The sequence below is a fragment of the Vidua chalybeata genome, chromosome 7, assembly GCF_026979565.1.
Source record: "Vidua chalybeata isolate OUT-0048 chromosome 7, bVidCha1 merged haplotype, whole genome shotgun sequence".
NCBI lineage: Eukaryota > Metazoa > Chordata > Aves > Passeriformes > Viduidae > Vidua > Vidua chalybeata.
Genome location: NC_071536.1, coordinates 7318880 through 7341468, shown reverse-complemented (window position 1 = coordinate 7341468; position 22589 = coordinate 7318880). Strand labels below are relative to the sequence as shown.

The window sequence follows — 22589 nt, the reverse complement described above, 5'->3', positions numbered from 1 at the left end:
ACAACACTTTGTTAGAGCTGGTGTCCCTCTCCTGTACTTCCAAACACTGCACAAAAGCTTTTTGCCTTCATAAGGAGCAAGATATGACCTCACGCACTCGCATATTTCAAGCCTATATATTCAATATATATTCATATTTCAAGTGTGATGGTGACTGTGAGGTGCAGTGTAGGACAATGAGGACACTAATACACCCACACCTAATACAGGTCATCTAAATGGGTTACGTGGACATAGCTCATTTAGCTATTCCTGACTAAAATTAGATGTGAAGGGATGACAAAAGGTTTAGAATGACTAATCCCCAGCCTCCTCTTTGCATACTGGAAGAACTATGTTGTTCCCTTGGATAACTCTTATTTCCCCTTCATTTCACTTTCTGAATTGTTTTTGTTAACTGAAGCAATATCTATTCCAGTTCTAGCATCAGAGGATCTCTAGAGCTACACTCCAGGAAACAAAGCATCCAAACCTTCAATTCTGGTTTGCTTTCTTGTAAGAAGGAATTCACAAAATTACTAGGCTTGAAATTTAACATCACCTAAAATATATGTTCTGTGAACACTCAGCCTCCCATGAAAATAAAAATCCAGTACACTAAATAAAGGCAAGAGGAATGCTGATGAATTTTAGTAAACCTTTTTGAATTAATGAAAGCAGGGAAATGCCTTTGAACAATTCAAGCTAGTCCATTAAAATAAATGACCACCTATTGACCATCACCTCATAAAATAATGCCATCACTGTTCCATGACCCACAGTGCCATGTGCCCAAACCTAAAGGAATGTGTTAGAAGGCAAAATAACAAATAACCCACTTACCAATTTTCATATCAAATGTCCAGGCAGGTACAGCGTCTCCTGATCTTACAGTAGTTGTGGGAAGAGGAAGTGAAACCTGAATGGGACCCTTTATATTCAGTTCTTTCCCAGCCAAAAGAACATTTACACATATGGCAGCGAGAGGAGTTAATTCCATGCTTTTGAAACCTGAAGGCAAGAAATATCTTATAATTCTCCTTCCATTGTTTATTTTAAAAGAAATAAATGAAGAATTAAGCTACTAAAGGCAAGTCCTCATCCACATTCAGCTACACAGTCAGCTGTTACCAAATAAAAATCAACATTACTTTTCTTCTGAACTTTTAACAACTTATGATTAAAACAAAACAGAGTCATTTCTATAGCAGTGCTATAAGAGAAACACATTTGCAACATCTGGGTTCAATGCTGACCATAGAACCAACCATGAGGCAAAACTTGTTTTGTGGTCAGGGAGGAAGGATTTTTCCCCTCAGATAATCAGATTACAAAACCCCTAACTGATGTGAAATACAGATCATACAAGAATTTTGGTATAATCACAATGTACATAACATTGAATGAAACTGAAAGCATATGGAACCTCTCCTGTAAGGATTAATTTCCTAATTTGGCAGCCAGAATTAAGTGAATAGTTAATCATGAGGCTTGTCAAAGCACTCAGAGGCAATGTTGCATTTACAGAGCAGCCTGAAAGTTTCTTTCCTTTGTTTTCCTTTCACCAGTTTGCAAATGCTCCAGAATGCCCAGTGTGACAGGATGGTGAGAGAAGCTGAAACAGAATTACTAAGTAGCAGAATAATGTTAAATCTATGCAGGCTGTCAGAAGCTGGTTGTGAGAGAACTCCTGGCACATCAGATATCAATTAGCTTCCACCTGCCCTAAAAGGAAGCTTATTCCTTTAGGGGTATATGAATAATTTAAAACATATGCCAGACAGATTGAAGGGAAAACTCAAAGAGGATAAACACTGCTTATTCTCTTATGCTTCTTTCCTTCTGCCTTCCATTTAAAGAGGTGAAGTACAGAGAAGAAAGATATTTTAAAATATCTATGTCAAAATGTAAGCATATATGCTGCCTTTAATGGAATGAAAATTAAAGAATAAAGTATGATGACTTTAAATAAGCCATGTAGTGCCCTCTTCCTGCACCACGATGAATTTAAGAGCCTCATGGCTTCAGATCCACTGGGAATGGAAAGAAAAGAACAAAAGAAAGATGGAACTGCACACAGTACAACCTACCAGAGATTACTGTACTTATGCAGATTAAAAAACTATCTGATAGAATGACAAATACTAACAAAATCCAATGGTATAAGAGCAGAGTTACGACTCATGAAACCACTTAGTGCTTCTCCAGTGAAACAGATGCACAGAAAACATCATTACAGCTGTGCTCTGTACACACAGGGACCACTTGGTCCCAAACTTGCCCAGCCTGACTGACTGTGAGCCAAGCAGGGGCTTCAATGCAATCTTTGTGCTGGCTCTAACCCCTAGAACCAATCACTCCAGTGAAAATGCAGGAACTCTACAGCTGAAGTTAATTGCTGCTGTTTCACTGATTAGCTTCACCTACTGTACTGTCTGGCTATAATTGCATTTTTAAAGTGTTTACTAAGCCAGTTCCACAGTCTCACGAAATTCTGAGCATAAATACATATTCACATATATAAATGTGAAAAGCAGATTCTGAAGTTGTATTTCAGTGCAGGAAGGTATGTTCTCATACTGCATGGACCAAAATAGAGTAACACTGATTACTCACCTGATGTGTTTATAACTCACTCCTGTGGAACAAAGCTTTCTGATCTAATACAATGAAGCAGGTTCAGGGCCTCTTAAATTAAGCATATGTTTTTCTGAAACACTGTGTACTCATATGCATTATAATATTATAATCTTTCTCCATTAGAAATCCTAAGCATCATATTCACATACCTGATTTATTTAGAATAATTCCTGTTGTATAGAGAAAGCTGTCCACTTTCAAAAATTGCTCTGGTACTGTCAGATAGGCTGTAACATTTGCAATATGATTTGTTGGAAGCTTCATTAAAGATTTTGGAAACTGAACACTCGGTTGAGATTTGGCATCTGTAAAAGAGTAATATTTTTTCTTAGCCACAGTAAAACAGACAAATCATGTTTTTATTACCCTTCAGGAATCTATTTAGCATAACAACCTGTTTCCTCCCATTTTCTCCATGCTTGCTGTATTTCCAGTCTAGCACTTGTCACAGCCTCTTGTACAGCTACATAATTAACAGAAAATCTGGCTTTAAGTAGATAGGTATTATAGAAAATGATGCTTATTTTTTTTTTCCATGTGGGTGCAGATGGCTATCACAAAGTGTTTAGTTACAGTCTGAATGCACAGAACTTACCAGACAGTTTTCCAGTAATTAAGACAGTATCTTCAAACAGCCATATATTAGCTTGACTTTGTGGGAATAACGAGAGCGTCACGGACGAGTATACTGTGGAACATGATAATATCTGTTATTACACTGTGCAACCAGAAGAAATCCTCCCAGGCCTCCAAATCTAAAAATCTATTGGACAAAGCAGTTAATATACCAGAGAGCATATGAAGACTAAATAAATTACTCCTGTTATCCAGAGCAGCTATTTTAGTGTTTAGGCAGAAAGACTTCTGTTGAATGTTTGCTACTGTTTTATACCTTCTATGGATAAACAAGTGACTAGAAAGTCACTAGAAAATTACTTAAAAGTCTCTTTTTTCAAAAAAATCATGTGCCTTTTTAGGATCATGGAGTAGTTAAACAAGCAAACCTGTGAGGAAACACTGCTGAAGCAGAGCTGTAACAGGTTATATCTGCTTAGAGAACAAAAAGCATTGGCATTCCAAGAATTACTCAGGTCAACAGGATTTTCCTCAGGACATATTAACAGCTCTTTGTTAACTCTAGGCAAAAAAAAAATCTAAGAATTCACTGTGTGTCACAACATAACCCACTTAGATTTTAAAAGGGCTATTTTCTGCTTTAGAGTAATCAGAATTTTGACAAGTTTAACAGACCGTTCACCCTTAGATCTGCATTGACAGGCACCATCTCCCTTGACTGACTTCTCTGAGTTGTGTTCAGCTGACAGCAACTACCCAGACAGCTTAGGAGAGAAATTTAATTACTGCCAGATACAGTTTAATAATAGGACTGTAAGACGCTTACGTACTTGGCATTCTCGCAGTCTTCCAAGGCAAAGGTGTCAGCAGGTAGCCATCCTTGTATGAGACAATAGTTAAGCTTAATCCTAATTTGTAGGGGACTTTTACCAACACTGCTCCATTGCTCCCAGTAAGAGTAGAATTTGTCAGGGTGTAGTTAACAAACACCTCTACCACTGCTTGTGGCAGGTACTGGTGGCTGATGATGTCATTTACTTGAACTTTCAGGGTGAAAACAGATCCTGGTGACAAAAAGAAAAACAGGAGGTCATGATGATGCATCACAACTAAGGACCATAGTTTTGTAAGTCCTGGAGCTCAGGTTTTTTGCTATTCATGCACTGCACAGTGAATCTCTACCTCTGGCCAAAGGCAGGGGTAACCATACAGTTATGTACCCCAGAGAAAGGGGAAACAAAAAACCTTAAGACAGGACACAAAGGTGTCAAAAAGTGTTTATCAAACTCAGCAAATATAATAGCTAACCAGTTAAAAAAAAAAAAAGAGGAAAAAAATAATTTGAAACCAAATTACAAAGCAATCTTCCCCTTTTTGTTTAAGCTTGAAGAATGCATATGTGACAACGTGAGAGTTACTGTGCTCTGCAGTATCACACTGATAATACAGATGGTGGTCTTATCCCTTGGCTTGGGACAAACATTTCAAGATGCACCTTGAGTTTCTAAAGGCAGAGAACCTGATGCTTACAGACAGTGGGACGACACATTTATATTTATATATGTAACATTATTAGAAATGCATCCAGACACTACTTTAAGCTACCATCTCCCACCAGACTTGCACTGGGCTACTTTCCACCTTCCTACCTTGCAACTTCTAAACAATATTTCTCTACTCTAATTAGAGGATCTGATAGCTCATACCATACCCAGTGTCATAATTACAGTGACTAAAATGTATGGTGAAAATAATCAGTCCACTTGAACAACACTCTCAAGGTGTTCTGAATCACAATTTCTCTCTCACCCTGATGGCAAATAAACTATTAGGGAGCCTTTTCACAGTGTGTGAAAAGGAACAGAATTCCACTTTATTTCCAGAATACAGTTAATTTGTTGCTAGAATTTATAATATCTATGGATCACTTTTAAAAATACTTTAAATAACAAATTTTCCAGTATTTTAGTTACATGTTTACTACTTTTCAATATCACTGCACTACTTGGAATCCCAATACTTGCAAATCCATTCATCATGATTATGTATTTCTATTTAGGTCAAATGTCAAGTTAAGTTATTTGAAATGTATCTACCCAAAATCATACTTCAGTTTCACCATGTTATCCCCACTATAATTGAGATTGACATTGCATCAAGAGATTACTGCCACTGACCTTGATTTAAATAAATAGGTCTTGAGGAGCCCAGTGCAATCCATCAAAAAAAAAATCCAGTATGTGGTGGATATGCCCTCCAAGTTGGGCCTCTCTGAAATATGTATTTATTTAGATCTATTGTATGCATGGAGTACATTGTATATTCATGCAAAAAAATGACCTGCACATAACAAAAACTGACCTCATTTATGTTTACCACATGCACAGCAAAAACTTAGCAGCTGTGCCAGATTGATTCTCTGCCATGTTATAAAAAAAATCTACATCTCCCTGAGCAAAGTGATACATATTTTCAGAAAAAAAAACAAAACAAAACCAAAAACACAACCAAAAAAACCCCAGTGGCACTCAAATGTATTTGACAGAATTAATCAAAAAATGCACAATAATCCTGGAACAATGTAATCTGTTTTTTTTTTTTTCCTTATATAAGATATTTCAAGAATAAAATTGCTTTAAATTGCTGTGCTAGAGGGGTTTTAAATCATGTGATAATGGGGGAAAAAAAAATTATGTCATGTCAGCAAATTACAGGCTCCAAACAGCTCCTCCAGGCATTGATCCAGTTACACAGATACCAGCATCATTCCAGTGGCTGCCAAAACTTGAAAAACAGGTCATTTGCCCCTGGCCAGTGACTAGTTAAAAGGCTACAGAGGAGAGGAAACAGGCTGTGTACAATATTATTATCCAGTAATCATTTGGAAGTCAGGGGTCTACCATGAAATGGTATTTAAAAGTAAGAAATACAGTGGTACAAAATTCAAGCTCATGCCAGTAAGAAGGAACACCAGAAATGTCTGTTATAAACTGGTATTTTAACAGCTGGAGTCAAGTTAGGAGAAAAAGAGCCTAGTTTTAACAGCTGAAATCAGTCATAAAAAATTAAAACCTAAAATATACTCAGAAAGACACATTCTTTCAATTATTTCATACTTGTAATGAGTATTTTCCATTTCCTGCTGACAAAAAGCCTAAGAAGAAAACACAGGAGTGAGGGCAAACGCCACAGCCCTCCTGCAGCTGTTGGTAAATTCAGAGGTTGTTCTGTGCAAAACTCTTTCTTCCTCTCATCTCCTTCAGTTACAGCCTGATTAAACCCCACTTTCTTAGAACCTTGGGGTTCCAAAAAAAAAAAAAAAAAAAAAAAAAAAGACTGTAAAGCTATGTTGTTTTCACTCTCTGAGGGTGAGCTGAAGAATATCACTGGCTGGTTTTAGCCATGCTGAACTTTGATTAGTTCTTTCTCCTGTGGGTATAGAAATTGCCCCAGCATTTCCCCAAAGTGATGCTCTGCCTGGAGGGGCGTTGAGCAGGCGCCAGGCTGGAAATGTGTTCTGAAATCCCAGGGATTGAAATCCCAAGGGTTGAGGAGACAAAGCTCTCCAGTGGCAGCTCTGGAAGAGTCCCCAGCTGTGTGACTGTCACACCTAGGCAGCAGCCACTCCAGAGAGGAGTGCTCACTTCATGCCACTGAACATCCAGACACAGATTAAAGGAGCCCCAAGCCCTGCTCTCAGTGCCTTTGGCCTTATCTTTTGTGCTAACACAAGAGTCTCCCTGACAAGAAGGAGTTGTGTCCTGCCTGCACTTGGATTTGCTAATATCTACTCTGCCAACAAGTCACTTTAAACTCCCACGCACTGGTTTTGGAGAGACTTTCTAAAATAATTATTCTTTGCTCTCCTCAAGAGTAACAGCACAGGAGACATGAGGACACCTCATTATGCCTCCACCCAAATGCTTGTGAAATGATAACACGTTAAAAATCCATGTGAAGAAAAGCCAGAATCCAACAGTAACAATTTTCCACTCACACAGCCACGTTCACCATAGTTTTGCAGACCAGTGGTTGCAGGCCAGTTAAAGCAGAACATGCCCAGGGCCCAGACTTTGTGTGCACCTCTGGTCCTACAGCACTGATCACTTCTTGCCAACCTTGGCATCCCCTGACCAGCTCCCTCCTCACAAGCCTCACATCCATTTAATGTGCACTTTTATCACTAATTTAATGGTATTCAGTTATTACCAATGTCACAGTAACATCCAAGACACCTAATTTGCAAAAGAAATACTGTCTTTCTTTTTCTTTTTATAAATACCTTAATTTACAAGCCTTTAAGGACCATTTTAAGCCTCAGCTCTGATGGAAACTGCAGTAGGATACTTTAATCACAATAAAATATACTGAAGAAAACAATTCAGATAAAAAGAATGAACACTTGGTTAGCTTTTTAACAAAACCAAAACTGAAAACTTAAACAATGGACGAACCTTGTGCTTTTTTTCTGGTCACTGACACGTGCCAAACACAAGTGGGTCAGCTGTATCTCAGAATTAAACAGATTTGACAGAACTCCTACAATTAGAAGAAAGAACTCAGTCCTTGCTAATTTGATTTGTGCTGCCTCAGAGGAAGGGATTCCTCTCTTGGCAGGTCCACTGGAAATGCCAGCTTCTAGAGGCATTAAAATGTTTCTGATAAACCTTCATACAAATGCAGCAGTTATTCAGACAAAGCAAAAAAAGGCCTTCTACCACATTTAGCCACTTCAGTCCTGGTCAGTAAAACTGATTTTACTGGATTTACACCTCATTTCTTTGAGAAGAAATATCTAATAATGCCTGGAATTTGGCTTCATATCACTATCATAACCCAGAAATATCACAGAATTAAGCCAAAGAACTGCTTGGAATTGCAAGCTGGGTACAAATGTAACAGTGCAAAAAAACTCAATTATGGTCCATGTAATTTGTTCTTAATTCTGCAGACAGGCATGTCATCTGGTTACCATTTATGTGAGATTGAATTAACATGGTCAAGGCCAGAGCCCTCACAGGCACCAATATGGTCCAAACTACACATATCATTAACTGAGATATGGTGGTGGAAACACACAGGGCACTGCCCAGGAAGAATTCCTACACATTCTGCCAGCCCTAAGCCCTTTTCCCTATTAATCACCAAGTTCCTATAGCCAAAGTGGTTTTGCACCTGGAAGGAGGCAGTTACTCTTCTCAAACACACAGCCAGCTACCCAGTTAAGCAATTATCTTATGGGGTGAACAGTAAATACAATCAAACTATTCCATAATTCCTTCCTTCAGAGGGGACTCCTCTCACCCTTGCCCAGAGGTGTTTAAACCCATGGCAGAAAAGGCACACACTGATATGAGCTCCCTGCAAACCAGGCAGAGAAAACCCAGGCTGTGCCATTTCCTTGGACTTAGCTGACTGAACAACCCTTTTTCCATTTTTTACATTTATAGAACACCATATTTTTTGGCTTAGCACAATTAGAGATATGAAAGGTGCACTGATCCGTAAAGGAAAAATGTGTAATAAGAAAAAGGGGCTTTACTACACATTCAATATTGCAATGGTATTGCCACGGGGGGGTGGAAATCAATGAAACACATAATCTGGACAGCCAACACACATCTGGCTTCAGTAAAAAAAGGTCATGCCAAAGCCATCCTCCTGCCCACAAACACCAATTCCTACTTCTTAAAATTTCCTTAAAACTACAGTAAGAGCAGTGACAAACTAGAAAAGCATAGGTGGAAAAAGCAGAAGCCACCTTCAGTTCATTACAGATCCACGTACTTGAGGGGCAGTTGTGGCAGCACCTGAGGGCTGGGGGTGATTTAGTGCAGGGCCAAGCCCCCCTCCCCACAGGCACCATCCCTCTGTGGGTACCTTTGCTCTGGAGTCAGGTACAAAGCACTGACACAGGACTGAGCTTGCTGCCTTGCACAGTGCATTAAAATGACATAATAGGTGACCCCTAAACTCCCAGAACTATTTTATTGGGAGAGTTATTGTCAGGCACTGGGGTGAGCTCTCTGGCTGGTTTTCAATTATGCTTCTCATAGCTATCAAATAACCTGCAAATCTAATTAATGACCACTACAGCCAAATGTAGGCTTCATTTGTTAGCTATCAGTGTTCTTTTATCCTGTCATACTCCATGCAGTAATTTATAGACCCTAGTACAAATGGGAATGTACATGTACAAAGATCTTTCTAAACTCTGCACAAATCATTCTATCTATTCCAAACTGGTATCAGAATATCTCATTTAGAAACTAATTATGTGATTCTTTATGAGGATGTTTTACGTGCTACTCCTCTGATTTAAAACAGAAGCATAAAATGAATAGCAGGACATTATTTTTCCTCCCTAAAATGGAACAGGAACACTGCTAAAATAAAAAATACAGTGCAAGAGTTTTGGCCTGTGCAATTTTCGCTTTATCTTCATTAATTAGTTGCAAGTACGATCTGTGTATTTCATTTTCAACAACTTATGACTGAACTGAGAAGCAAAGAAGCTCACATTGTTCACAAAAGGTCTGAGAAAATTCAGCAAACACCTAACCAGCTGTAAAAATCATGAAAAGAGAACCTTAGATAAGAACAACATATGTTTACAACAACAAGTACAATCATTCCACCTGGCTGCAAAAAGAAAATACTAGGAAGCTGACAAGTACTGACACTCTCACTCTTGCACTTAGCAGGGGGTTAAGTTTGCACCACCCCTCTCCAGAATCACTCTGGGAGTTAAAACTTTCCAGCCAGGAGCTCAAAGTGATGGGTGAAGAACGGGGGTGCATAAGGACAGACATAGACTGCAGCAATTGCTAAAAATTGCCTTATTTAGGTTGATCCTTAGGCAAAGTGGCAGCATTATGGCTCTAATTTTAAAGCAAGAAGAGACTGCACCTTGAAATGCCCTTTGGAGAAAAGATATTGATGTTTTACTGCTTTTAGACAATACAGATACCATAAAAGATATTTTTAAACAAACTGAAGCACAGAGGTGATCAGCACTGGCTGTATTTGTATATGAACAGCCAATCCATATTATCTATACAGAGCAGTTCTGTAGCTCTGCACTCCCTTAAAATATTTTAATGCAAAATCAAACTTTAGGATGTATATTTAAGAGAAGCTTTGGCAAACATCTTTGCAGTGACACAGAACACATTACCAATTTCCAAGGACAAAGCAGCAAAACAGGGTCTGGGAAAGTAGGACACCACAGTATTCCCACTGCCCTATTTCTGGTCAACCAATTTCCACAGAAGGCATCTACAAAATCTCAATTACTAGGGAGCAAAAGGTAAATCCTGGGGGGAACAGGCAGTGCCTTTTACATGGAGAAAGGCTGTTGCAGTCATTTTTATTGTAGGAGGCAGTTTAACCCAATCTAGTCAGATCTAGCTGCTTCCACCAAGCTCCTGCTTCACAGTCAAAAAAAAAGTGTAACAGATTAAAAATTTTAAAAAATTTAGCACACTGTTGCCTGAGCTTTGTCACACATCAGGCTATTCAAGTGAGCTTTTGCTGAAAAAAAAACCCAATTATATTCTGAGAGTTTTTCCAACAAATTATTTTATATTTGCTTCAAATGCTTTATTTCAGATACAGAGAAACATTTCCTTATTTCACCTTATTTCTCTGATGAGAATATCACAGCATAGCTGTGATAGACACATGCAACCCACAGTGCCAGAATTGTCAGGCATCTGTACATGGGTTAATGGATATTATTTACTAGGAGCTCATTCATGTCAATACATGCATCATTTCAGCACACACTACAGTATTCAGGTGGCCCTTCTTCCCACCTTTTTGGGAAAATTAGAAATAGAGCATAAGAACACCTTTCACACACTATTCTGACTCCTCAGTGCCACATCAAGGAGGGGCTGCATCTCTTGAAACAACTGGATGCTTTTGGTCTTAAGAGCTGAACAAAACAATGCTGGAAGAGATGTAAACCCAACAGTCTGCTGTCATCTCACACAAAAATCTCACACCTGCTTTCTGCTCATTCACTGTGCTCTGGAAACTCCCTTTCCACACCTCCTATTTCCCCTTGCTTTTGATCGTGTCCTCTTTCCTTTGCAGAGCACTACTGAGTCTCCTTCCTCCACAATTCAATCCATCCTGGAGTCATCTCTGTGATGAGGAGTCCCTGTAATATTTTAGCCAGTGAGATCACTGATTATGAAAAAAGACTCTTCTGAAGATGAGGTTTTCTGCAAGCCTCACACTAAAAAAGAGAGGTGAATTTATTATGCGAAATTAAATGCATCGAATCAAACCCATCAGGATGAGCACTTTAAAGGGACACTTCTAATCTAGCAGGCTGAAAAACTGGCAGGGATTTGCCTCTGGGAAATTAGCATGATCCAGAGAAAACTTCAAGGTTCTAAGTAAATTAGTAGGTGGAAAACTAGTTATTTATTTCATTCAAAACAGACCCCAAGTGCAGCTTCACATGATAATAAAGCTGTATCAGACAGTATGAAGAAGCTGACTGCCTGCTAACACACTGGAGCAAGTGTGATATATTTTACAGAAAAGAACAAAGCCTTTTCCCCTTCTTAAAGGGATTTTGGTAGGAAACAAAAGTAAACGAACAAAATAAAAAGCCCAACACACCAGCGAAATAGAATGTTTATCCGAGTCATACCTTGTCCATTTTTTCCCAGCCAAAGTATTCATAGACTTGGCACCACTTTTTACATAGAATTAACAGAGCATTTTCCTGATGTTTTCACAAAAAAGTTGTCAGTTGCATTTATTTACTGACAACAATTTTGTTTCACTTCAGCAGAATATTTTTTTTTCACTTTAACAGAATTATTTTCCTTTTATATTCAGGGGTTTATATTTTGTATGGAGTTATGTGCATACGCAAATACAAATCTTAAGAAAACAACAAGAGGAAAAGGAGATCTGTTTTTTTGAAGAGAGAGGTAAAGAAAACTGCAAAACATTCTTACTAGAAAATCTTGCCCTTGGATACTTGTTGAAAAATATTAATTAATGCCTCATTAGTACTTATGCACTGAAAGGATTTCCAAAGTAGTCAATAAGCATTAGGTCAGTGTAAACCAATAAACTGTTCTCCCTACGACTTTTCCTATCAGTTCCTCCAAATTCAGAAGCAACTGAAAGGCAAGATGAAATTTAATCAGAACTAAATATGGCCCATATTCAACTCTAGCAAACTTGAGCTGCCACATTTTGATGAGATATTTGCCCAGTATAATTATGTCTGTACTTCCCAACAGACATGAAATTCCCATCCATCTCATTCCACAACACTTGTACAGGTACTGATTGCAGCACTACCTTGAGTTCACATAAAAAAAAAAAAAGACAAAAATCCTACCACATTAAAAAAAATGCAAACTTTTAATGCTTGCAATTATTTTAATGGATTTTGATTACTTTATAATCTGGATGGCCTCAGTATTCAAAATCTATATGATTGCATAGGCATATCTAGCTTTTCCAATTTGAAGATCTGCTGTATATATGGGAGGACTGACCTTATGACTTATTTGAATAAATAAACAAAAATAACCATTTTCTACAAGCAGATGTGTTCTGCCATTAGAAGTGGTTACACTTCCATCCAAGGTCTCAGACCAGATGCATAAACAAGCTACATAAGCACAATAATCATTCCACAAACATTGACAGGGACCAAATTTTGACGAAATTAATAAAATAAACCAGATGATCATAGGCAGTGTCCCTAATGATTACTGCTGCATAATCAATGAACACCTTCCTGGAAGGATCCTGCTTGTAAGAAGTGCAGCAGAATGCCAGCAGGCTAATCCATAAAGCTGCTCCCCCCTCACTCTCCTATCCAGTGGGAACACACCCCCCAAGCACTTTGAAGTGCTCCTGGTAAGATATAGAAAATAGAAGGAAAATTCCCCTTGATATATTTTTATGGGCTACCTAAGCAAGAGCCATGAAATTCACACAGGAAAGCAGCCATGAAGGTTAGATGGGATTTTTTTCCCCTCTGTATTCCTTTAACACTGCATGGCATTTATGTACTTTAAAAAAAATTGCTGGAATAATTTTAAGTGCACAGCATGTACTGCTGCAAGGTACTCATTTGGTAAGGAGCTGCAAGATGTTTTTTCATCATTTGTGCCTTCTTCACAAATTTAACTCAGACTGTGTCATCACCCGAGACAGAACATGGGAATTCACAGGACACAATAAACCTATGAGAATTAAAATTACCATAGCAACTCTGCATTTTGATTTGCTGCTATTTTGTTGAATCAGCCAGCCTGGTTCTCAGAGCTGTGGTTACTATGGAAGACTGAAGCAGAAATTCACCTTCCTGGAGCAAGGGAGACAGGCAGCAGACAAGATGAAATGCTGCAATGTGCAGAGCTTCACTTATTTAGGAGCCATTTATTTTAAATATCGTCTTCTGTAATTTTATGTAAGTGAGCTAAATTATTAATATTACAAGAATAAAATCTTAAATAAAATTTACCTTTCAAATTAAGATAAAGTTGCAAGTGAAAGAGATTAAAATGAGCAAGTATATACTAGAAAGAGCTCCCAAAACCTACAAGATAAAACAGCTTTGCCCAGGCATTTCAGAGGCCATTATAAGGTTATTTTTTTCATTTCAGTTTACTCACTGGCTAATATTAAACCTGTAATGCTGCTCTTTCATTTTTTTTAAATCACTGCCAGTATAATTTTACCCTGCATCAGAGCTGAAGGAATGAAAATATTAAAAATTCAGTTTGTTACAGAATATTGGGGGAAAATTTACAGAGGGAAATATTATAAAATCTTCATAATACTCTATTTTAAATATGGGGTTTTATATAAACCCCACAATATATTATACATCTTCAAGAAACATGGGTAAGTACCTGTTAGGGGATAAGCCAACAACGTGGATTTACCACTGATGAACTTTCCAATTAAACCTTCAGTATTTACACAGCAAAAATAAATCAGTCAGCAGCAGCATCTTGACAAAATGTGACCATTTCTTGTAGAGAATTTGGAATGATTTGTCAAACCTGCCCTCTAACAGTCAATATACTTGGACAGAAAGAATATTCCAGCAGCCTTGCAACATGATTTTTTTTTTTTTTTTAGTCCTAATGGCTCAGGTACAGCATTTATCTTGTGGAATTCCTAGTGGTGGCTTGTGAGTGGAATTTGCAGAAAAAAAAACTGTGCAATTTTAAACATACCCTCAATTTGACAGATGAAGGAAAAAAAAAATCACAGGAAAACAAAGTAGCACCTGTTCAAACATGACATTTAATGCTGTGAAGCCCTAAGACAGATATGCATCCACAGACTCTGTAGATTAATACAGCCCACAAAACAAATTCAAACATCAGTGCATGTTACTCACTAATTGCAAAGGACAACTTCTGTTACATTCAAAGATATTTTTCAATAATAACCTGATCACTACCCTTGTCTGAGAATACTTTTGTTCCCCTAAAGCTGTAAAATCTCATACTACTCCTTCAAGAAAGATATTTGTAATGCTGCTGCAATGTCTGTCTTTCACCTGCAGGAAAAGATCCTCTAATCCCTTGGAAGAAGGCCAATGTATAAAGGCATATATGGAGAAAATAGAATTTAAAATCTGCAGGACAACATTCCCTAAGGGTAGCTCTGTACACATGGAATGGGAATTCTTTATTGCAAGAGTTAGGAAATCCATATTGCAGCAACAAAGCAAGAGCTCCCAACAAGCTACAGTCTCTTTCATATAGAAATTTTCATTAAAGTTGAGTTTCATAAAGTGAATGATCAAAAGTCACAAAACAAAGAACACAACACTGGGTATTAGAAAAAAATGATTGCAGATTGCTACACATTTTAAATAAGTATTATTCCTCAGAGTTTAAAAAGGTTTAAAAAAAGAGAAAGTTCTGTCAAATCAGATCACAGGCTAAAGCAAAACAATGGAATCAGGACAAGAACACAACTCCTCTGGGCCAAGGATGCTGTCCTAGATTGCAAGGCAGGATGTATTCAATTGCCATCTGTTAGAGGTGTGGCAGTTCTCCTCTCTTAATTGTGCAGTTTTCTTTATCTCTTCCACAATCAATCCTCCCCCCAGGAGACATCTGCTGTTAATGGGCTATTGAATGTCACTGTATGACTGATAAAAGTTGCAGCATCCCATTGTGAGATGCTCCGTCCAAAGGGAGGAGCCAAGCATTCCTACCTGGATATAATCTTGAGATTCTGGAACACCAGCACAGCTTTTCCTGCACTGGATTTTCCCAGAGGAACAGCTGCCTCTTCAGAGGAAGACTGCACCCTTTTGTACAGGATCACTGCTCCAACAGAACCACACCTGCCACTCCAGGAGGGCTGCAGCCACAATTCCAATTGGACTGCTGCCAACACCCTGTCCAACAGGGTGTCAGGTTGTGTTCTGATTCTGTCAGTGTTGTTTTGGTTCACTGCATTGTTTATTTTATCTTTTTATTTTCTTCCCTAATAAAGAACTGTTATTCCTGCTCCCGTATTTTTGCCTGAAAGCCCCCCCTTAATTTCAAATTCATAACAATTCAGAAGGAGAGGATCTACATTTTTTCCATTTCAGGGGAGGCTCCTGCCTTCCTTAGCAGACACCTGTCTTTCCAAACCAAGACAGATGCCATGCAGCTACGTGTCAGTGCTGGATGCACTAATGACTCAGCCACTGCTGCTCGGAATCATTACTGCCTGCCTACAGCTCATCACCAGATCAAGTGCTCCAGGAGCCAGCTGAAGGCCCCAGCTGTGTTGTCTCCAGCACAAACACAAGTTCCCCTTCCCAGCAGGTGCCCCAAATCCTGTAGGGAATAATAGGAAAATGACTTAGCACCATGGAAACCTTTCTAGGATGATGGGAATGGTTTTGTTGACACCGAGGCTATGAACAGGGCAGTAAACAATTTCTTCTTCACCCTAAATACTCAAGACTCATTCAGCACCTCTGAGATTGTGCCAGCTGGACTGGGGGAAAACAAATCCACTAAAGTATTTCTGGGACAATCTGTCCCATGGAACACTGAAGAATCCAGCAGACAGACTTGTCAAGGGACAGGTTTTTTCTACTGGCAGTGCTTAAGAAGAAACACCCAACAAAAATACAAGAGGGGGAGAAGGAAGCTGACAACTAATTAAGAGGCAAACAGCCATGACAGATTATTTTGCCCACTGCTGCACCCAAACTATGCAGGGTCTCACAAATGTTTCACTGGCTCTCAGGCTGAATTTAATTAGAGGATTTTCTCAACCTCAGTGGTCCATAATCCAAAGAAACTCTCTACTCCAGCCCAGTGAGAGTAAGTTTTCTCCTTTGCTCCCAGAAACAATGGAATAAGCTTCTGTGATATTTATCACAAGCCATAATTCATGTTATTAACAGTTCTTATTGTTCTAAACACACAGTCTACCACAATCCTGCATTTACCCAACATAAAACTACTCATTTCTCCTGTTTAGTCACTTAATGAAATGCTTCAAAACAGAGGAAAAATATTTTCCACAATTACATGGAAAAACTTTTTTAAATCCCATTAGCATCTATAATAGGTGGAGAGGGCAAGCACGTCCTTCTCCATCCCAGCAAAATGGACAATATTTTCAAATATCTCATCATTGACCTTCTCTCCAGTATAGCTCAGATTAGTACACAGAAATTATCAACCAGATTTGCCACCTCACAGAAAACAACTTCCGTGAGAATGTTCCAATCAGTTTCATTTGGGAGCCTTGCTCATGCAGAGTCCTCAATAATAAATAGATTTGGTGTTTTGCCAAGATTCATAACCATGCTACACACCAGTATCTATTTCAGCAGACTGAGCCAACTGCATGCATCATATTTATGAAACAGCCCCAAATCTGCAGCAGAGGATGTAACTCCACTTTGTCCCAGTTTGCATGCATTAGGGGAAGGCACATGAAGAATGTGAGCCTTGTTTAGCCTCGCACAGGAAAGGTTTTGGGAGCCCTAAACAACAGCACTCCCACACCCAGGGATAAAGGGCCAAGAGCTCTGCTGAGATGCATGGCAGGGCAACAGTCACCAACTGCAGGCAAGGATCTGACTGGAAAGGGATTTGCTTTTCTCTCTAAGGATAAACAACCATGGGAATAGGCTGTCCAGAGAGGTTCTCCACTCCTGAAGGCTTCCATGGCCTGACAGGAAAGCTCCCAGGTGTGAGTTCAGTGCCAACCCTGCTTTAAGAATGCCCCTGATGGTCCCTCCAGCCTAAACACCCACCCAGATCCTCAGTTACTCTCAAATCACAGAATATAAAACCAACAAGTATCATCCTCACTTATTTCAGTTGCTAATTCTAATACATTTACCAAATCTGTCTGAAAGTTTTACCTGGAGTACACCATCCTATGATAATTTGGGGCTCACCATCTGATGCAAATTCCATACTTCATTTTGGAAATAGGGTGAAAAGATAAAGTATATCTTGCATGGCATTACTTGTGATAATTCTTCCAGTAAGTGAAAACAGTAATACCAATGATTCTGAAAGTAAAATCAGTCTGAGTAATGAAAGGGTTGCTCAGACCTTGTAGGTTGTAATAACCTACAACACAAACCCTAAAAGTTAGATGCACACACCAGTGGGAAAGTTCAAGCATTAAACACAGGTAAAAGATTAATGAGAAATAAAGAAAAATAAAAGTATGTGAAATACAAGAAAAAAAATTCAGAAGAGGCAGATGAACTATTAAGGACCACACCAAAACAAACAAACAAAACCACCCAAACAAACAAAACCCACCTGAATTCAGCTCTTTCCTCCAAAATAAGCTGCACCATAATGGGTCAGTGCTCCAACTGATCTGCCTATAGCCACACTGTGTTTGGTAAAAGCACCCAAGCCAACACTCAGAGGCACAGGCTGGAGCCCTCATCAGTCCCACGACACTCCACAGACCTCAGGGCACTTTTGGGGTGCAGTGGTCACATCAATAATGGCTTTCAACCACAGTCTGCTGGGGACATGTTGAAGCAGCTCTGAGATTCTCTCTGTTCTTCTGTTTCATGGCCTCCTAATGCACATTGGCTCAATGCACGCCTCACACTCATACCTATAAGCACTGCATTGTGTTCAACACACACAAAAAAAACCCCAACATTCCCCACCACAGCTGTCATGCAGCTTGACCTGTATAGCTGCCAGTGGTTCAGGTAAGATCCACACCAAAATCACCACATTTTTCAAAACGGGACAAGGAAAAAATCACAAGGTAGAGGGACAAAACTGGCTTTTGCTCTCTAACCCACCACAAGCCACAATTTATTTCATGTAATCTCAACAAGAGGCAACCTGTTGCTTCTTCCCTTGGTAGAAATGCAGTTTCTTATGTACCTGGCACTGTCAACAGTAAATGCAGAGTGCTGGAGAAAGGGTCACGTGGAAGTCCAGCAGCAGGAACTGACCCTGTAACCCACCTCCTGCAACTGCCTCATTTCCACTTTGTGACAACTGTGCCCTGAAGCCTGACTTCTTTCAGACAGCAGAGGTTCTCTTGGAGTCCACAGGAGGAAGCATAATCAGGGAAAAGAAAGAAGGACAAGAAATTGAGGGGAAAGAATAAGGGTTCATGCCTGCCCTTGGTGAGACTTAGTGGGCTTATGCACACACAGACAGGCAAGAGCATCACTGCCAGGCCTGTCCACCCCAGCAGGGCACACAGATGGCTTCCAGGAGCCACATCAGACATGGCCACACATCACCAGGGTGATGCCACGCAAGTGCCATGAGCTGCAGACTTGTCACTGTGGCCTTTACAACAGCCAGAGGGCACGCAGGGGCATTTGGAAAGTTAGGGCAGCTGGTCCAGCTGAGACTGGAGGAGACTTTATCCACATCCTCCACAAACCACTGAGAGCAGCTCGTGAAGCTCACAGCACATGATTTTTTTTTTTTTTTTACTGGACAGAACTGCTGGTGCCACACATGAGCCCTGCACTCTGGCTGAGAAGCTGTGTTAAGGTTTGGAGGGTTGTTCACACACAGGACTGGTCTAGAGCAAGAACCTGCTCACACTACAGTCCATGAGTGCTTTCCTGTATGGAAGATGTAAGAGTCATCCCTTCCTGACCTAAATCCCCCCAAATGCCAGGGCAGCAAACTGCCCAAAGGTTACCCTCTGTAACCTGGTGTAGATGTGGAAGGGAGAGGTGGAGGGCTGTACCAGCACGTGCTCCATGCTGCAGGCTCAGAGTTTGGAAGGACTGCCCTTTCCCAGGAACTCAGCTCTGCTGCAGGGATCTGGAATGCCTCTTCCAACTGAGCACATCTTGAGTGAAACCTGCCCTACTAAACACCAGGCTTAGGGAGCTCTGCAAGGTGAATTCATTCTCTTCAACTTTTCCAACCCCTAGCACAGCTTCTCCCAGCAAATACACTTCCCTACTGCTGCCTGTAAAGCTGTGCACACTCACATCCTTGCCTCAAACCTGTGCTAGCAGGAAAAGTGTTCTCAAACCTCATGTTTTCTGCTACAACCAGTGCCAGAGAATCAATGCAGGAAATGCAACAGCTGCTTTGCAGCCTGCTGAATACACCTTCTTGCAGCCATGTGTGGAAGGTGACAGTTTAGGAGCATGCAGGAGCTGGCAAGCCAGGATTAGGCAAGAGGAATTAGACCTGGTGGTTTCAACCTACTGAACACAGAAGAGTTATTTGAGAGTAAACCAACTCTGATGGTTCTAGGGAAATAGCTGATCACAGAACCTGGGTGGCCCTACAGCACCCCAGATGCAAAGTCTATGAATTAAGAATGAAACACAGTATCAGGAGTAAAGAAGAGGACACATTTGCTCTGTCACATTGTGCCTCAAGTCCCCATTCATTACAGATGGATGCAGTGATGTAAAAATATGCAACTTTCAAGACAACAAAGTAACCTGTGCTGTTTTGCTAAGTTTGACACACCAAGAATTGAGTTTATTTTGAATAAACTTTCCTCTCAGATCTTCGCCTGTCTTCAAAGACTTCATCTACTGAGCTAGTTCACAGAGAAAGCCTGGTACAGATCCCCAGTGACCCAGATAGCAGCTGCATTCCAAATTCTCAACCTGCCTTTTCCTCAGCCTGACAGTAATTCCATGAATGTTTTTACATAGCAATTGCCCTTTGATGGTGTACTTTCTGCCAACAGGCTGACAAGAAGCAAACTTTAGCAAAACAAATAAGAACTGCAAAAACTACCACCTTGCAATAGGTAGCTTCCTGCCATCATTAATCCCTTGTTTCCTGCCACTTCTGCCCATGTATCCATGGGTCCTGATTCTGTGAGTGCTAAAAGACATTGTCTCTCTCAGTTCTTTACAATGAAAGCTACTATCAAGGCAAGTTTCTTGAAATCAAGCTTCCTGAAGTATAGAGCATGATGCTGTATAATGTATTACAGGCTTCAGTGAAAGCAAGCTTTCAGCTCAGGAGAGATGTCTCACTCTTCAGAACTCCTCAGTACCCCTGTGCTTATGCAGATTCTCTTCCTTAAAAAAAAAAAAAAAAAAAAAAAAAAATCCCCCAAAAAAAAAGAAAAAAAGTAGTACATATTTTTTTCATGTATGCTTTACCATGAAAAACCCCAAACTACTCTTTTTCTTGTATTAGCAACTGAGTGACCTATATCCTGGAGCACGTGCATCTATGAATATTTCTTTTTCCTTATCCATTCCCATTTACAGCTGCAGATGCTTTATTCCCCCTCAGTGTCCTAATGCCCTCACTGGTATTTTGTTGCATTACCAACTGTTAGAACAGCACAGAAAGCTCAGACACTTAAGAACATCATCTCCAACAAATCAGGACACGTCTAAGTCTTGCATTCTTTCTCACCTAGCTGAGAAGCCATCATTGTAAATACCAGAGGCTGGGAATCCTGAGAAAAATGAACAGCAAATCAAAGGCCATTTTCTGACCTGATTTCTATAGGTGGAGTTAGCTTGCTTGCACTAAACCATTTGGCTGGGGTGTGCATGTAACACTTCTAATTTGAAAATAAACCTTTTCCCTGACACCAGTTATATTCCAGTATCTACAGGATAAGAGGGTTTTGTTGCTGCTTGTACAAAACAAATAATGCCAGCTCTGATCAGAAGTCTCTATGCAGATAGCCCTGTCTTCTTGAGCAGAAACTGTATCCTACATAACTGCTGAGCCATGAAAACAACTGAATTTCATTCCTTACTGGAATGTTAAAGAATCTCCCACGCAGCTTTTAATTCCTCACTCATTTTCTTGTGGTATCTGACTGCAACAAAAGCTCTAAAACAAAACTGGATTTATTGCTGCCCTACTAATCCCCAATCCAGTGACCTGGGGGACAGCGAACCATAAAGATTGTCCCATCAAGTGACAAAGAAGACAGTCACACTACACCATGGGGTTAAGTGCATTATTATGTGCTATTGCTCAAATTCAAACCCAGACAAATGTAACAAGATATCAGAACCAAATGCTCCTCTAAATACCTAAGTATTAGTATCAGCTACACACCAATATACAAGTCATTAGGAAAAATATTCTACAGCAAGACACATGGAACACCACGATTAAAAAACCAGTAAGTTGCACATGCTGTTTTGGATAAATATTTCTCTTTTATCTCAAATAAAAAGGAAGCATGAGAAAGTTTCCTTCTACTGGAATGATCAGGAAGAAGACAACATACAAAGGAGTTTAGAAAACTCTGAACCAGAAATGACTTGTCTACAACACAGCTTCACATTAGGCAGCCACTCATCATCACATGCAGACAGACACTGCTGAGACATGGGCTCAGAATCGAATTCCACAGGCAGCACCCAGGCAGTGAATTTGTCTCCAGCAGGTAAAAGAGTAATCTCTACTTTTCTTCTGGGTTTGTCAACAATCACATATTTATCTCATCTGTCTCAACAAACAGGGGTTTGTGTATTAACAAATAAATACACATAGCAATTCCAAATCCCCCCTCTCCTTTGTTCAGCACCACTGTTAGCTGCTACAGCTTTTGAATTTCACCCTACAGAACCAAGTTAATCTCCCCATTGCATGCAAAGCCATCTGCTTAAAAAAAAAACAAAACAAAACAAAAAAAACTACACCAAACCCAAATAAACTCCTTTTTCCCTGAATTCTAGAAGGAGAGGCAGATTGGGCATGGTCTATAACAAATAACAGGGTAAAGTTTTTCTTGTTCATACTGGGATTACAAAAGGTACAGGGACTACATACACTTGAAAAAAAACACCTATTTTAAAAACATCGATCAAGTCTAATTTAATGTCTCAACATGGCAAAAAACCTCCAGCATGAAGATGCTGTATGTCACCCTGTGTAATGTGACAGTTGCCACTGACACAGCTGCTT

At 39.7% G+C, this 22589-nt stretch overlaps 1 protein-coding gene across 1 annotated transcript in view; it reads right to left on the bottom strand.

Annotated features, from left to right (window-relative positions):
* Window positions 1–22589, bottom strand: part of FAM171B (family with sequence similarity 171 member B) — a 38117-nt gene that overhangs the window by 11958 nt on the left and 3570 nt on the right. Inside the window, exons 2-5 of the mRNA XM_053947108.1 lie at window positions 4026–4259; window positions 3215–3307; window positions 2769–2924; window positions 823–990 (exon numbers count right to left, since the gene is read on the bottom strand). Of these exons, the coding sequence (XP_053803083.1) occupies window positions 823–990; window positions 2769–2924; window positions 3215–3307; window positions 4026–4259 (651 nt within the window). The remainder of the gene's footprint in view (window positions 1–822; window positions 991–2768; window positions 2925–3214; window positions 3308–4025; window positions 4260–22589) is intronic.